Below are 18,055 nucleotides of genomic sequence, written 5' to 3'. Positions count from 1 at the left end.
TCCTTCTAATTTTCCCCTCAAGCTTACAAAATTTTGACCTCTTCATGAAAAAAAAACATATTAGAAAATGATGGAGATGTGAGTCTTATACAGATGGTGCTGGTACAAACATTTAAAATATAATATGATGGACTATCTAAAGTAAGACCTCATATCATAGACAGAGCTGCCCAACACATTCCAGAGTAGATTGTAATACGAATGGAAAATGCAGGTTTGTGGCAATCATGGTAAATGAAGTGATTTAGTGTTGGCCAAATCACACAATTTATTTGTTTATGTCTATTCATTTATTGTTAGTAGTAACGCATTAATTTTATTAATGCATTTCTCCACCCATCCACCCACCCCAGTTCTACTGTGTGGCATTCAAAGTGTCTTGCTCATTGTTTGATATCGAACACATTTCCAGCATTCATCAGCTATCAAGAGAAGAGATATTAATCTCTGAAGTGCACTTCTGGTAGGGAAATTATCACAAGACCATTTTGCTTAAAAACATATAATTTACTGCATTAACCACTCCAGACAGATAAACTCAAGGTAAGAGCTTTAGTGATATTTGTTCATTTTCTCTTGTTAAGAATATTACCTTGAATAAGTTATTCAACATTATAATTTTATTGTGTGCACATAAAATAGGGGTTTTGTCTTGATTTGGGAAAGTATGAAGTAGTATTTTCATGGCAGTTGCACCAAACAATACCTGTCATTTATGTATCACTAGTAGAGAAGTAAAAGAAAGACTAACTGAAAGGTATATTCACAATCAAAGTGATGCTAAGGATTATAACCACATCATGGTGTTTTGGGGCTACAGATAATTTCAAAGTTGAGAGAACTTCAGATTTTAAAGAAGTCAAAACACCACATTTGGTTTGAAACACATTATTCTATTCTATTCTATTCTATTCTATTCTATTCTATTCTATTCTATTCTATTCTATTCTATTCTATTCTATTCTATTCTATTCTACTCTACTCTACTCTACTCTACTCTACTCTACTCTACTCTACTCTACTCTAAGCCAATGAAGACTGCATCCTTTTCTCTCTTCTCTTCTCTTTTCTCTCTTCTCTTCTATATTCTATTCCAGGGGTGTCAAACTTGTATTGTCACGGTGGCATCATGTGACAAATCAGGACCTTTCCCCCCTTCAATAAACTGGGCATGGGCATGGCCAGCGCATGACGCATCTCACTCACGGGCTGTGAGTTTGACTCTTCTCTTCTCTTCTCTTCTCTTCTCTTCTCTTCTCTTCTCTTCTCTTCTCTTCTCTTCTCTTCTCTTCCTCTCTTCTCCTCTCCTCTCCTCTCCTCTCCCCTCCCCTCCCCTCCCCTCCCCTCCCCTTCCCTTCCCTTCCGTTCAACGCTACATCCTCTGAAACTGAATGAATTGGAAAAACAAAGCAAAGAAACAAAAACAGGCATTTATATTTTTCTAGTGCTAGGTTACAGGAGGAGAAAATACTCCCCCCCCCAAATCTTGCCCTAAGTCCAAGCAACAAATTGGATCAGGTTATCATTCTAGCAATCTGGGTCAAGTAATGACCAAAGTTCCATATTAGGGCACTGAACTAGATTGCACAGTTCCTGCACATCCACAGTATGGAAGAAAGTGAAACAGATGTAGAGACATAACAATGTCAAAACATTTTTTCTCCATCTGGCAGATATGTGCGAACAGCAGCTCCCAAGACTCCCTGAACCAACAGCACAAAGGGGGAAACAACACAGGAACAAATCTTGATCAACTGTATCCCAAAGATGCTTTTCAAAAAGGCAACCAAACTTTCTTGTTTTGTTTTGTTTTTGAAAACATTTGGCTTCTCATCCAACATGCTGCTTCAGTTCTGACTGAATGGTGGGGAATAGAAGGATTTAAATTCATTAGCTTTCCGAGGCCACTTGGGGCTTTATCTGTATTCTCAGGGTCACCTGAATCACAGTGCAAATAGGTGTGAAACCTCCTTGGGATTGTTGAAAGGACTTTGCTGTAGATAGGAGATAGGTGATGTCGTATCCCTCCCCCTCTGTTGAGAGAAGGTTCAGTAGATGGCTTCTTTTAGGTCTTTGATAGATGGTCAAACCGGCGGACCACTCTTCACATTCTGGACAATGACCAGATAGCAATAACAACAGCACTTAGACTTATATACCGCTTCACAGTGCTTTACAACCCTCTCTAAGCAGTTTACAGAGTCAGCCTATGGCCGCCAACAATTTGGATCTTCATTTTACCCACTTTGGAAGGATGGAAGGCTGAGTCAACCTTGAGCCTGGTGAGATTTGAATTGCCAAATTGCAGGCAGCTGGTGATCAGCAGAAGTAGCCTGCAATATTGCATCTAACCACTGCGCCACCGCAGCTCTTGCAGATGACTGCAAAGAATGTAAATCCTTCTAATCCCCACCATTCAGTCAGAACTGAAGAAGCTTCATCAATGAGAAGTGAAATATTTTCAAAGAAAAGAAACCAAGAAAGTCCATGTGCCTTTTTGGAAAAGCACCTTTGGGACAACCATGATCTGGATGACTGAGAATCTCCATAGATCAGGGGTGTCAAAACTGAAGCCAGATGTCAGATGTGGCTCGCAGGGTGCTTAAATTTGGCCCGCGGGGCCAGCCTGGAAATATCAAAGGACTGGAATGTGGTGCCTCTGCCGGCCAAAATGGTCTTGTTTTGGCCTGCAGAGTGCTGCAGATGGTTGGGGAGGCCAAAAACGGGCTGCGCGGGGACCTCACAGGACTTCCCCGTGCCCCGTTTTGGTTGGCAAAGTGCTGCAGGAGATTGTCCAGGCTGAAAACGGGGCACAGGGGGCTGCACACGGCCCCCCATGTACCGTTTTGGCTGGCAGGGTGCCGCAGGAGGTGTCTGTCCCATCTCCTCCCCCCCACTTCCCCCCCCCCGCTGGCCTATGGAGGAGAATTACAATGCTGATCCGTCCCTCAAAGAAATCCAGTTTGACATCCCTGTCATAGATGATCAACTGTACCATTTAAGAATCCAGGAAAAAGAATGTCTAATAGTGATATAAGAGGGAGGGAAGAAAGGAGGGAGGTGAGACTTACCTGCTCTCAAATAAGACATCGGCTTGAATGACATGAGTGCTCTCCTTGCCAATCAGAAACTTGATCCTGTCATAAAAGAGCCTGGGCGAGTGCTGCAAGAAAGGAGGTTGGCTTTGCTGAATGAGGTCCAGAGGATCAGGGGACCCTTGGCAGAGAGGGCTGGAGAAGCAATTACTCTGCTGACAGCAATCAGGATCAACACAGTCTGTCAAACCATCTGCAAAAGGGGGGAAAATCAGAAAGACGCTGCAGAAGAGATAAAAATGCTCGGACGCTCGGAAACGTAACCCAGAAAATTGTTAATCAAACGATAAGTGTGCAAAATGCAAGTCTGTGTGTCTGGATGAAGTTCAAGGAGAAGATTCAAGCCGCTGGACATGAACGGCTTTCTAAATTTGTGCATCAAATCTAAACCATTTCTCAAAGGCAGGACTTTCCCTTAGGGATGAGTGTTATTGGAAAAGGGCACATAATAAGGATGTGCTCTTGGGGTTTAAGTCAGCTTGTTCACATTCAACCTCTGCCTATCTCATTGCTAAATAAGTGTAAGAACACCAGGCTCCACCTACGAGAATGTCGCCAAAACTGCTTTTTCCTTTGATGTTATTCTGACAAACACTTCAAATTAAATTAAAACCAGCAGGAGGACATAAAATATTTCTGCACTACACATCCCCTTGACCTCTCCATCTACAGCAATTGTTTCTCATCCTCTTTGAACTTTTTAGACATTCTTAATTACAGGATATGGACTTTTCCCATCTTGAAGCAAGTATGAATAAGCTGCAGCAAGTGTAAACTACGCTGTAGTCAGATCCATAGATGTTCATCTTAGTGGTAGACTAGAACCAATATGAGCTGCAGTGGCGCAGTGGTTAGAGTGGAGTACTGCAGGCTACTTCTGCTGCCTGCCGGCTGACTGAAGTTTGGCAGTTTGAATCCCACCAGGCTCAAGGTTGACTCAGCCTTCCATCCTCCCGTGGTCGGTAAACTGAGGGCCCAGATTGTTGGGGGGCAAGAGGCTGGCTCTGTAAACTGCTTAGAGAGGGCTGTAAAGCACTGTGAAGCGGTATATAAGTCTTGTGCTATTGCTATTATTTTCTGCAGAACACAAAGCCCATGCTATGACTCACACTGCCTATATTAACACAACATGCGGAGACCTAAACTTGAGTTTACAAAATTAAATGTGTTTCAGTTACATGCTAATTCAATTCAGATCAAATCAAAACTTCATTAAGGTCATAGTCTAGACCAGAGGTTGTGGGTGCTTCATCACTGGAGGCTTTTAAGAAGAGACCGGACAGCCACTTGTCTGGAATGGCATAGGGTCTCCTGTCTGAGCAGGGGGTTGGACAAGATGACCTCCAAGCTCCCTCCCAACTCTGTTATTTTATATTCTATTCTGTATCTGTACCAAGGGAAGAGAGCTTTGAGAAACTGCAAGCATATTTTGCAATAGCAGTATTTTCAAGATTATGGGCAAAGCATTCCACGCGTATGATAGAGAAAGTGAAGGGAAACAATAATAAGGATATACTAAATAATACTAGAATATGATATACTGGTATACTAGATTTTGTAACCATTAGGTTCCTGTAATACATATATGCCTTAGTATTTGTATCACATATATTATGCCTTTATATTTGTATCTCCTGTTACAAACATATTGTTATTAGGCCTCCGTAATGTATCTGGTATTTGTCAAACGTATGTCCCTGCCATTTGACCTGAACTCATATCAATCTTCTTTCTGTGCTATCTAAAAGCATGGTACGTATCTCAGTTGAAACTACAGCCATCAACAAAGGGATAATTTACACCTCAGCCCTAATTTATGTTTGATCTGGATAAACTCCTGTCTTCCAGAGCCAGGGGGCTAAGTGGCCAATTGAGTAAACAAAGAAATGCTTAAGATAAAACTAATTGGGAAGTTTCTATTCCCCCTTGCAGGGCAACAAGGAATACACAAACTTAAATTAGGAGGCCAGAATTGGGTACTAAACTGACGTCTCTGAGGGTATAAAAGGACGCCATACCTTCCCCAAGGTGTGGCTATTTCCTCGCATGCATTGTATCTGTATGTTCTGGATATAGTTCCACCCAGTATTTTGTTTTTGGCCATAAATAAAATCTGCTTTTTTGCAAGCCTCGTCTTGAGTCTCTCTCTTTAGCATTCTGGTGACTCAAGTGTATTTTGGGACCTTACAAAAGAAAAACGAGGGTTTTTTTTTTTTTTAATTTGATTTATATGCCGCTCTTCTCCGAAGACTCAGGGCGGCTTACAATGTGCTCAGCAATAGCCTTCATCCTTTTGTATATTTATACAAAGTCAGCTTATTGCCCCCACAACTGGGTCCTCATTTCACCTACCTTAGAAAGGATGGAAGGCTGAGTCAACCTTGAGCCTTGGCGAGATTCGAACCCTGCAGTAATTGCAGGCAGCTGGTCTTAATAAGCTTAATAACAGGGTGCTTTAAACCCCTGTACCACCAAGGTTGTGCATGGAACAGAAGATTTAACCATCGGGTTTCAGTTTGAAGAATGGAAATGCAAGAAGGAAGAAAGTGAAAGATGAGGCAGACAATAGGCAAGGCTTTGAGAAGGAAAAAAAAGTAGCATTTCATTTTCTATATAGAAATATTTTTGGGATTGTTCTGCAAAGTCAGTGAGCAGTGCGGGACAGGCAAACCAGAAAGTAACCGAATACAACAGTATGAATGGATCTAATTGTTAAGCTAAATTAAAATTTCATTTGAAACAAGGGAAACAAATAAGGGAAGGAAGGTCAAGTAGAATAATGGAAGGAAAAAGAGAGGAAATGAAAAAGGGTTTAAAAGGCAGGGCAATGCTTGACTCAAGATAGAGGAATAAACGTAGGATGTTGGTCAGGGGTGGACAGAGGCTTGGGAGAACCTCTAGCTAAGATTCTGTACAGTTAGGAGAACCCCAAATCCTACTCCTGGCTGGCCCCTCCCACCCCACCCTGCCCCTCCCAGAAGTCCCCGCATGGCCTGTTTTGGATGCAGGTTAAGTGCAGGGCGTGTGCGGAGGCTCGGGGAGGGTGAAAAACAGGCCTACCGGAAGTTTGGGAAGGCCTGGGGAGGTTGTTTTCGTCCTCCCGGAGGCTCGAGGAAAGCCTACAGAGCCCGGGGAGGGCAAAAACGCCCTCCCACCATGTTGCAGGAGGCCGACTAGGCCACGCTCACCCAGCAACTGGGCAGAGAATCCCCTGCTATAATTTTTGAAGCCCACCCCTGGTGGTTGGTGCTCTCTGAGCTTGGCATTTTTCTTGCAACTGTTTCATTACCAAACTAGGTAACATCATCAATGCGCAGAAGAGTAAAAAATTACATCCCAGCTTTGATCCAGGTAACAATGCAGGATGAGACGATCAGTGGAAAAACAAGAGCCCAGACAAGGAGAAAAAAAAATCTGAATGCACATCGGGAGAGGAAGACAGAAAAGAGGACCATCAACAGAAACTTTAAAGGACTGTCTGTGGAATACCAAAACACGGATCATTACCATGAAATCAAAGGCTGAAGACTCTTGAATTATTTGGTTCGGGGGTTAAGTACAGTGGCTCAAGATCAGAACTGTGCTCCTCTGAATTAATTTTAAAAAGAAGATTCCATTTCTGTATTCTTTACATGAATGCAAAATACTGCAAAAGATAAGTAAAGGTTTCCCTGCCTAGTCGTGTCTGATTCTAGGGCACAGTGCTCATATCCATTTCTTGACCGAGGAAGCCAGCATTGTCCCAAGATCCTTTCCACGGTCATGTGGCCAGCATGGCTATAAGCGCCAAAGGCACATGGAACACTGTTACCTTCCCACCAAAGTGGTACCTATTTATCTACTCGCATTTGCATGCTTTCAAACTGCTAGGTGGGCAAGAGCTGGAGCAAGGAACGGGATCTCACCCTGTTGCTTTCCAGCTGACAAGCTCAGTGTCTTTAACTGCTGGGCCATCGCACACCCTAAGTTCACTCGGCCAATTTTTTTTTTTTTTAGTTGATTTATATGCCACCCTTCTCCGGAGACTCAGGGTGGCTTACAGTGCGTTAAGCAATAGCCTTCATACTTTTGTATATTTTATACAAAGTCAGCTTATTGCCCCCACAAACTGGGTCCTCAATTTACCTACTTTAGAAAGGATGGAAGGCTGAGTCAACCTTGAGCCTGGCAAGATTCGAACTTACTTTAATTGCAGACAGCTGGTGTTAAATTACAGTGCCTTGTCTGCAGAGCTATCCAGGCTCAGTTAAAAGACAAATGTGTCAAATATTTGTCTCAATAAAAGACAAATGTGAGTTTTTTTGAAAAATAAATAAATCCAAAGGACAGCTTCCTGAAAGAAAAGACTATCATAAAGACTATCATTTTGGTCACAGTCCTTATGGTGGAAATGTTCAAACATGCCCAAGAAGACAATCGACTAAGCATATGTGGGTTTCTAGCTTCTTGTTATGAGGCTGTGAGTCTGCAGTTAGATCAGCATCAGCATCAACAGCACTGGAGTAGAGAACCAAATTAGAATGCTTCAGATTTTACTGGAAGCTACTTGGCACAGCCTAAACAAAGAGAAGCGCAACGCACTTCTGCTTGGAGGCACAGATATGTCATTCAGTCAGCAAGGGACAGAGAGAGTGACATGATCCCCGCTCACAGCCCATATGCAGTTTATCCTTACGTTGCTGTTGGATTTTAAGCTGCCTTGTTATTCTGTACCCCAAAGCTTTAATTAGAGAGTTGCAAACCACCCCCACAGTCTCCTCTAACAACTGATTGCTGATGCTTCTTGATCCATAGGTGGGCAGAAGAGAGAGAGAGAGAGAGAGAGAGAGAGGGAGGGAGGGAGGGAGGGAGGGAGGGAGGGAGGGAGGGAGAGAGAGAAAAAAAAAGGGGAGCCTGGAGCTCTTTGAGATCAGCCAAAGGCCATCTAGGAAAGAAAGAATGGAAATAGGCAGACCCCCATGAAGCAAGAGGAACGCAGCAGAAGGGACAGAGGCAATCTTAATACAAAATGTGAGCGGTATAGGAGAAACAGCATCTGCTGAGGATTTGACACATCACATGGCTGGTTCTGCTCAGTCTTGCCAAGCTGGCACAGATGGACACCACAAGCTGAAATCAGCTCTCCGTGGCGCTGCATCTGCCGAGGAGACGTTTCAGCCAGACAAAATGTGCCTTTAATACGACATCTGTGATATGAAAGGTGAAGGAAGCTCAGAGATCAAATGGTAAAGGCAGTCAGTCCCTCAGAAAACAAACGGGAACCAAAAGTGTAGAGCAGGGCTGGCTGGGGAATTCTGGGAGTTGAAGTCCACAGGTCTTAAAAGTTGCCAAGGTTAGATAGCCCTGAAGTAGATCATGAGATGCCCATTTCATTAATTCCTTAGTATCTATCTATGTTACCTTTTGGGGTCCAGTCTGGAAATGGAAAGCAAAGGACGGGAAGAAAGGTTGAAGGAACTGATGGGGATGTGAAGGGAAGCATGTGTCAGGCCTGGAAGCCATCTTTTGCAATGGGCCTTCAGGCCTGCCACATTTACTACTGTGGGAAACTGGGAGGGGGGATTGTATGGAACTTGGGTGATATATATAGTCATAATAACATTCCTTTCTCAGAGAGTCAAGGACATCTTGCCCTGCACCTGGACGGCTGGAACTGGGAGGCATCTCCAGTTGGGATGGTGCTTTGATTGGACCATGTAATGGACATGTGGGTGCTGAGCAGGGACTTGGACTTCCTTTTGGGAGGGGAAAACCTGGAAGCCTTCAGATTCAGGTTTTCCCAGATGTGCCAATAGGACATCTCTAACAAAGTGGAACTTTGAGGAACTTCAAGCCTCTGAGTTTTATTTTGTTGGGGGTGTTACTTGGAGCCCTGACAGCATGATAGTATCCTTTGAACATTGGAAAAGGTTTATATGTAAGACTTTGAAACTAAAGAATTAAAGGAAGTAGTACTTCTGAGTACTGATCCGCGGATATAGGAACAAAAATAAAAGTTCGGTTTTAGAAGGCGGAGAAAATGGCCTTGAGAGACAGAAGGAAGAGATCCTACCAAAACAACAGCCAAATAAAAGAGAACGGAGTCTGGAGTAGAAATATAACCGGAATAAAATGTCTTAGACAAGACCTCCCTTAGTTCTCACAAAGATAAAGGGAGAGAGAAGGGAAGCCCATTCAGACTCGCAAGATTCTGTTATAATATAAATACAGGTAGTCCTCGACTTACGACCATGGTTGGGCCCAAAATTTCTGTTGCCAAGCGTGACAATTCCTAAGCGAGTTCTGCCCCATTTTATGACCTTTCTTGTCGCAGTTGTCTAGTGAATCATTGCAGTTGTTAAGTTAGCAGCAAAGTTGCTAAGTGAACCTGGCTTCCCCGTTGACTTTGCTTATCAGAAGATCGCAAAAGATGATAAAGTGACCTTGGGACACTACAACCGTCACAAATATGAGTCAGTTGCCAAGTGCCTGAATTTTGAACTCGTGACCATGGGGGTGCAGTTATGGTCGTAAGCAGTGGTAGGTTTCAAATTGTTTTACGGTTCTGTGGGCGTGGCTTGGTGGGAGTGGCATTGCTTGGTGGGTGTAGCTTGGTGGGCATGGCAGGGGAAGGATATTGTAAAATCTCCATTACCTCCCCACTCCAGGGGAAGGTTACTGTCAGTTTTGGAAGACAATTTTCTTTTTTTGTTTCTTAACTGCCACATATTTTAGCTGAGAAATTTGGGAGTGAGTTGTTGTTGGAGCGGTAGAAAGTTAGTCATAACAACATTCCGTATTCAAAGAGTTTTGCCTGCATCTGATGGAGACTGCCTGAAGATTGTATCCAGTTGAGTGTGAAGAGTTGATTGGACAATGTGATGAACTTGTGGGTGTGCGGCAGGGCTGCGAACTGTCAGCTGGGTGAAGAAAACCTGGAAGCTTTCAGATTCGGGTTTTCCCAGATGTGCCAACATGACATCTCTAATAAATTGGAACTTTGAGGAACCTCAGGCCTCAGAGCTTTATTTCGTTGGGGGTGTTCCTTGGAACCCTGACAGTTACTGCAAAATCCTCATTTCCTCCTGATCAGCTGGGACTCGGGAGGCAGAGAATAGATGGGGGCGGGGCCAGTCAGAGGTGGTATTTACCAGTTCTCCGAACTACTCAACATTTCCGCTACTGGTTTTCCAGAACTGGTCAGAACCTGCTGAAACCCATCTCTGGTTATAAGTGTGAAAAACAGTCATAAGACACTTTTCTCAGTGCCATTATAACTTTGAACGGTCACTGAATGAATGCTTGTGTGATGTATCCTGTGGACTGACGACTCCTCCGCTTCTTCCTCAGAGGCCTCGAGGGAGAAGGAGATCATTCCTGGCATGTCAGAATTTACTGACCCTGAACTGCCAGCAGAAGTGGCCTCAGCTGGAGAGAGCTTGCAGGCCAGTGAGGAAGACGGGGAGGAACTGCCTGCTGTGGTAGCTCCCAGAGCATGCAGGGCAGAGAGGAGGAGGTGTCAGGGTTCCAAGTAACACCCCCAATGAAACAAAACTCCGAGGCTTGAATTTCCTCAAAGTTCCATTTTATTACAGATGTCATATTGGCACATCTGGGAAAACCTGAATCTGAAAGCTTCCAGGTTTTCCCCACCCAAAGGAAACTCCAGGTCCCTGCCCAACACCCACATGTCCATCACATGGTCCAATCAAAGCACCCTCCCAACTGGAGATTCCTCCCAGTTCCAGCCATCCAGGTGCAGGGCAAGATGTCCTTGACTCTCTGAGAAAGGAATGTTATTATGACTATATATCACCCTGGCTCCATACAATCCCCCTTCCCAGTTTTCCACAGTAGTAAATGTGGCAGGCCTGAAGGCCCAATGCAAAAGATGAATTCCAGGCCTGACAGGAGGTCTTCCAGATTGCTAGGGAAAAGGCCCCACCCCTCTAAAATAGCACCAGGAGCTATTTAACACGGCAGGGAGAAGGAGGTGTTGCTGCAAGCAATATGTGCGGGTCGTGGCCAGATGTTTGTTTGTGAGACGCTGCAGTTTAAGTTGCCAGGAGACTCTGCGTTTGTGTTTTGGACCCTATTTGAGCAGCTGGTTATCTGTTTGATGGACTAATTGGCCATTGCCTGGAAGTTTAGTCTGGGGCTTGTTTGTGGCTGGCTTCCCTTGGAAACGACCCTCTGAACTCCTGTGAATTCTACTTCTAAGCCCTGTAACTCTGACCATTGGACTGGCTGACAAACCTAACGGGAGGCTCCAAACCTCAGGTGGGATTTTGGCTTCTCCTTTTTGAAACTACCCAGGCAAAGCCTGCATTTCCATGACTGTTTTGAGTTTGCCGTAAGTTCATTCCTTTTGTTATCTACTTGGGTCTCGAGCCAAATTGCTGCTCTAATCTGGCAGCTGTGGGTGAGCTGAAAACCTGAAACAGAATTGCTGGGGGAGGGGGGGGGAGAAAAAAAAAGCTCTCTCTAAACCAACGCTGTGCTGCCCCACTGTGTGTCAATGGGGCAGCACAGCTTGTAAGTCAAGGACTGCCTGTAATATTGGCCCACATGCAGCGGTCGGTTTCCAATATTCTTATCACTGGTTCACCATGTGAGTGCACGCTTGCTTCACATGTGCACCATTCACACATACGCCCAACCTTCCGCGCATGTGCCCGGCCTCAAAGATGTGGCTAAATAGGACTGCATTACGTCCGCAGTCGGCGCTACCGGTTCGCCTGAATCTGTATGAACCGGCTGAATACCACTTCTGCCCGGGTCTAGGACTTTTCGGCTCGGTCTTTTCACCTTGCCTGTTTCACCTTAAGGTTTTTGCCTCTGCGTTATTAGCCACAAACTTTTCTCCTTGGTTGACCTGCCCCCAGTCTTTCACCCCGGGACATCAGCCACGGTCCCTCCATCGGGCTCCAGCGAAGGGACTGGGATGGAGGGGCCGTGGCTGATGTGCCATGGCGAAAGACTGGGGGCAGGTCAGCCGAGGAGAAAAATTTGTGGCTAATAACCCAGAGGTGAAAACCTTAAGGTGAAACAGGCAAGGCGAAGAGACCATGCCGAAAAGTCCCATTCCACTTTTGCCTACATGACATTGAATTGCTAGCCTGATCTACCTTGAAGGGTTGGCAGCTATAGAGCCCTACGTGGCTCAGAGCTTGGGTATCTTTGATACTAGCTGTTGAGGGTAGAATCTATCAGTGCAATGAAATCTAAGCAGAAAACTCCTGATGTAAGTTATCTGGTTTCAGGATTTGTGTTGGGAGGGCCAAGGAGGTGAATGTTGTCTGTAGGACTACTTTTATGCAATATTTTTTAAGAGGTGAGAATGGCCTCTTTCTCTTGTAATTTACTGGAAACCTGTTAAAACCTGGATGCTCCAGATGGGTTTAAGGGATTAGAATAAGAATGTCACCTGAGTGAGATATGGCACCATGTATTGTATTTTCCCAGTTGCAATGTCTGGCTGTGAAAGTTGGACCACAAGAAAGGCTGAGCGCCAAAGAATGGAGGCCTTTGAACTCTGGTGCTGGAGAAGCCTCCTGCGAGTCCCTTGGACTGCAAGGCGATCCAACCAGTCAGTCCTAGAGGAGATCAACCCTGACTGCTCTTTAGAAGGCCAGATCCTGAAGAGGAAACTCAACTACTTTGGCCACCTAATGAGAAGGAAGGACTCCCTGGAGAAGAGCCTAATGCTGGGAAAGATTGAGGGCAAAAGAAGAAGGGGACGGCATAGAACGAGGTGGCTGGATGGAGTCACTGAAGCAGTCGGCATGAGCTTCAATGGACTCCAGAGGATGGTAGAGGACAGGAAGGCCTGGAGGAACATTGTCCATGGGGTCGCGATGGGTTGGACACGACTTCGCGACTAACAACAATAAATTGTATTTGATGGACTGTTGGAATTCTGTACTATTTGCAGGCAATCCTTGATCACAACTGGGACCAAAGTTTCTGTTGCTAAGCAAGACGGTTATTTAAGTGGATCACACCCAATTTTATAACCTTCTTTTACCATGGTTGTTAAGTGCAGTTGTTAAATGAATCATGCAATCGTTAAGTGAATTAGCTTCTCCCATTAACTCTGCTGGTCAGAAGCCAGCCGGCTGGGAAGGTTGCCAATGACAATCACATGACATTGGGATAGCAACAGCAATAGCACTTAGACTTATATACCGCTTCACAGTTTTTTACAGACTTCTCTGAGTGGTTAGGAGTTTACATATTGGCCTCAACAATCTGGGTCCTCGTTTTACCAACCTCGGAAGGATGAAAGGCTGAGTCAACTTTGAGCTGGTCAGGATTGAACTGCTGGCAGTCGACAGAGTTAGCCTGCAATACTGCATCCTAACCACTGCGCCACCACGGCTCTTATGTTGTGGTAGGATGCTGCAATTGCCCTAAATACATGTCAGTTGCCAGGACCCCAAATTCTGATCATGTGACAATGAAGCAGTGGTGAAATCCAAATTTCTTTACTACCGGTTTTGTGGGTGTGGCTTGGTGGGAGTGGCAGGGGAAGGATTCTGCAAAATTTCCACTCCCATCCAACTCCAGGGGAAGGATACTGCAAAATCCCCATTCCTGGGGGAAGGATACTGCAAAATCTCCATTCCCATCCCACTCCAGGGGAAGGATGCTGCAAAATCCCCATTCCCTCCCCACTCCTGGGGGAAGGATATTGCAAAATCTCCATTCCCACCCCACTCTGGGACCAGCCAGAGGTGGTATTTGCCGGTTCTCCAAACTTCTCAAAATTTCCACTACTGATTCTCTGAAGTGCTCAAAATTTCCGCTACCGGTTCTCCAGAACCTGTCAGAACCTGCTGGATTTCACCCCTGCAATTTATTTATTTATTTTTTTATTTGTTCAACTTGTATGCCGCCTTTCTCTGAAGACTCCAGGCGGCTTACAATGCATTTAAAAACCATATATATATGGAAATGAAGATGCTGTGATGTTTCTAAGTGTAAGGACCAATTGTAAGTCACTTTTTTCAGTGTTGTTATAACTTTCAACAGTTACTAAACAAATCATTTAAACTCAAGGACGATTTGTATTGTGCATATTGCTGTACGCTGCTTAGAGTCCATTGCAACTGAAGCCCAATAGAACATTTATTCATTTACAAAAATATAAAGCTATAAAGCCCAGTGAAGAGGTATATAAGTCTAAGTGCTATTGCTATTATCAATGTATTAAACAAAGTCAAGGACTATTTGTATTATGTATATTGCTGTATGATGCTTAGAGTCCATTGAAACTGAAGCCCTATAGAAGATTCATTCATTCACAAGAGTGACATATTACGAGCCTCGGTGGTGCAGCGGATTAAAGTGCTGTTAAGTGCTAGCACTTAGCTGCCAGCTGCCTGCAATTAGTGCAAGTTCGAATCTCACCAGGCTCAAGGTTGACTCAGCCTTCCATCCTTTCGAGGTAGATAAATTGAGGACCTGGATTGTGGGGGGCAATAAGCCAACTTTGTATAGAACACCACCGCTTTGGGGGGGGGGGCGAAAGCCCTAATAAGCAGGTATATACAAAAAGGTATGTAGGGTATTGCTATAATGCATTGTAAGCCTCCCTGAGTCTACGGAGAAGGGCAGCATATAAATTGGACTAATAAAAATAATAAATAAAAATATACACTCTCGGGCAATAACTGTCTCCGTACCTCCATCATTATCGATGTTATCTTCGCAAAGCATTTCCATAACAACGTTGCATCCCATTCCGCTCCAGCCCACTTGGCAGACACAGTGCCATCCATTTTGGTCAAGGGTGCACCTTCCATTTCCATAACAGAGACCAGGGCATCCATCTGCAAAGACACAACATAAAGAAAGCATCGTGCATTATCTGTCCTGCAAAACAATGCACCAGCAGGCAATTGGGATTTTGCAATGGGAACGACTGCATTAGGTCCTCTCTTTGGATAAAATGAGATCACTATTCTTCAAGGCTGTTCATGAATTTTATACGCAAAGAAAAACAAAAACTCTCTGGCCTTTGCCATACCATTAACTGTATATTTATCCAGAATATTTCACAGGATTTTTTCTCTCTCTCCTAGTCCTTTTCTTTCTATACATCATGAATGTAATGCCCCTTAAACTGCTTTTCCTAAAGCCACAAATTGTCTAAGACAGGGGTCGGCAACCTGCAGCTCTGGAGCCGCATGTGGCTCTTTCATCCCTCTGCTCTGGCTCCGTTGCTGGTCGGCTCCACAATTGACAGGGCTTTTGGTTAGGACAGGTAGAGGAAAAGGGATGCCGTGCTAGGAGGAGACTCTATGGTGGGGGAAGTGGACTTCCGGTCAGCAGAGGAGAAAGGATGCCACACTAGGAGGGGTCTCTATGGTGGGGGAACTGGACTTCAGGCCGGCTTCAGAATTAAATGGGGGGCTTCCGGTTAGGACCTTTGTGGCTCTTTGAGTGTTTAAGGTTGCTGACCCCTGGTCTAAGATATCATCTAAAATATTTGTGTCAGCATCTAAGGGTTTCTTGAGAATGCGTCTTCAGACACTGCTCAGGTTTGTTTTTTTACGGGATTTAAAGTCATTTCTTTCATTAGAGATCCAGCTAATCTTTTCATTTAACTCTTTGGATATGAAAATCCAACACTGAATGCCTAGAGGTTTACAGATCTAGAAAAATGGATTATATCCCACACCATATCAAAAAACTTCTTTTTATGAAAAATGTATCAAAATGGTTGTAATAATCAAATAAGAGTTTCTCACACATTCTTCCCTTAGTAATGCCTTAGTAAAATCATTACTTAGTAAAGTCTCAGAACCTGTTCTGGATTTCTGGCACTTAAACCACTAGTGGGTTGCCCCCCGTTCGGACCGGTTCTATAGAACCAGTAGTACAACTGGAGGAAGGCTCTGCCCACTGATCCCAACGTCATCAGGAAGCTTCTGCGCAGACCCGTTGTGAACCCGTAGTAAAGGTAAGTAGAACCCACCCCTGACTTAAACTGTAGCATTTCCTGTTTCTCTGTTGTGTCTTCATTAACTATGACTTTTCTGCCTATGAAGCAGTTCATTTCCTAGACAAATTTCTGCTTATATTATCTGTTGTTTTTCATAGCGTCTTCATATTTTGGTAGCTCAGTTCTATTTTGTTTGTTTTTTTAAAAATTATTGACATGTTCTACTGCTTCCAGTTTTCTTAGCCATCATGGACGGTGCACGCAGATAAAAGTAGGTTACAATTTTTTTAATACAAATTGCATGATCCATAATCTGTGTGTTCAAGGAAGCATGTCAATAGTAGAAATTACCTTTTTCCAACCTTTCGCCTTCGAAGAACAGTTTCCAAAATTCCCTGTATAAATATAATTCTATTTAAACAATGCAATGTATTAACATTTATAAGAACACAATAAAAAGGAAGGGAAAAAACATTCCCAGGCAATGCTGCCTGCAAATTTTTGAGTGATGCCATGCAGTTCTAAGCTATCTTCAGCCTGCTAAGTTTGGAAGCATGATTTCAATGCTTTGTTTTTTTTCCTTTTTCCATCTTATACTCATTGCAGCCTGATTTTCAATTCAAGAAGCTGCATATAAACAGGAGTTGCTTGTAGTGTTCGGAAGGCCCTTAATTATGCTATATTGATTAGTATGTCTGAATGTTGACAATAAACTGTGAGTCAGCAGCTACATCTAAAAGCAAATAAAAATAAAATAAAATATGTACTTTAGCATGCCTACTGCACTCCTCAGTTCCTCATCCTAGTAGACAGTAAGTCTGAACACTCTTACCAATATTTTCTTACTAATGGCCAGTCATAAAACACCCATTTACTAGGTAAAGTTGTTCCTATCACTTCTCTAGAACAGCCCTAGAAACGTCTCAAGGATTTCACCTTAATTTTGCTGGGTTTTTTTCTGTGTGAAATGGCAGAGCTTCTTCTTCTTCTTCTTCTTCTTCTTCTTCTTCTTCTTCTTCTTCTTCTTCTTCTTCTTCTTCTTCTTCTTCTTCTTCTTCTTCTTCTTCTTCTTCTTCTTCTTCTTCTTCTTCTTCTTCTTCTTCTCCTCCTCCTCCTCCTCCTCCTCCTCCTCCTCCTCCTCCTCCTCCTCCTCCTCTTTCTTCTCCTCCCCCTCCCCCTCCTCCTCCCCCTCCCTTCCCCATATGGTGCATATGCAGGATCCAAACATCATATAAATAGAAAAAAACATTGTGAGATTGGTGTTGAGCCAATAAATACATCTGTTGGTGTTTTCTGAGCTTCATAGTTTTTTGGAAGACGTTTTGTTACCCAACTAACTGTCTATGGAGATTCCCAGTCATCCAGGTCATGGTTGTCCCAAAGATGCTTTTTCAAGAGGCAACTAGACTTTCTGCCATTTTTTTTTTTTAAAAAGAAGTTTTGCTTGGATGAGAAGTGAAACTTCTTCAAAGAAAAACCAGAAAGTCCAGTTGCCTCTTGAAAAATCACCTTTGGGCCATCATCATATAGTAAGATGAGAGTGAAAATGGCATTTGCTGCCAATTTATATGTAATAGTCTGCACTGCCAATCCTATTGAAGGTGTGGATTCCTCCTTGATGGTACTTTGATATCTGGTGCTTTTTCCTGCTTCTCCATGTGTTTTTGCTAGGGAGAATGTGCTCTGTGTGTTTCCTTTTTCTGACTTTTGATTCTGTCTTTTCTACAGTATCTAGGTAGGTTTCTCTCTATGTGTCTGTTGATGGCTGATTTGTCAGAATGCCAAAGTTCCAGGAATTCTCTAGTATTATGAATTGGTTTGGTTTTTGGCTACATCTAGAAATCAAAAGACTTTGAATCAACTTGATAAAACCTCTTCATCTGTATTCTTCTTCATTTTGAATGTCATACACACAATGAATACCATTCTATTTCTTATTACAACTGGAGTGGGCAGGGGTTGCTATGAACATAAATGTTTAAAACCACTGAGTACTGTTATTTACTGGTCTGGATGATATATAAACATATCT

At 43.6% G+C, this 18,055-nt stretch overlaps 1 protein-coding gene across 1 annotated transcript in view; it reads right to left on the bottom strand.

Moving 5' to 3' along the window:
* TENM1 (teneurin transmembrane protein 1) overlaps positions 1 to 18,055 on the bottom strand; it is a 349,073-nt gene that overhangs the window by 114,813 nt on the left and 216,205 nt on the right. The window contains 2 exon segments of the mRNA XM_070952054.1: positions 3,072 to 3,288; positions 14,762 to 14,908. Of these exon segments, the coding sequence (XP_070808155.1) occupies positions 3,072 to 3,288; positions 14,762 to 14,908 (364 nt within the window).

Source organism: Pituophis catenifer, unplaced genomic scaffold, assembly GCF_029215685.1.
Source record: "Pituophis catenifer annectens isolate HBS135680 unplaced genomic scaffold, rPitCat1.0.hap2 SCAF_11, whole genome shotgun sequence".
Classification (NCBI taxonomy): Eukaryota; Metazoa; Chordata; class Lepidosauria; order Squamata; family Colubridae; genus Pituophis; species Pituophis catenifer.
Note: the sequence above shows the minus strand (reverse complement) of the source record. Positions and strands in the feature narration are given on the sequence as shown.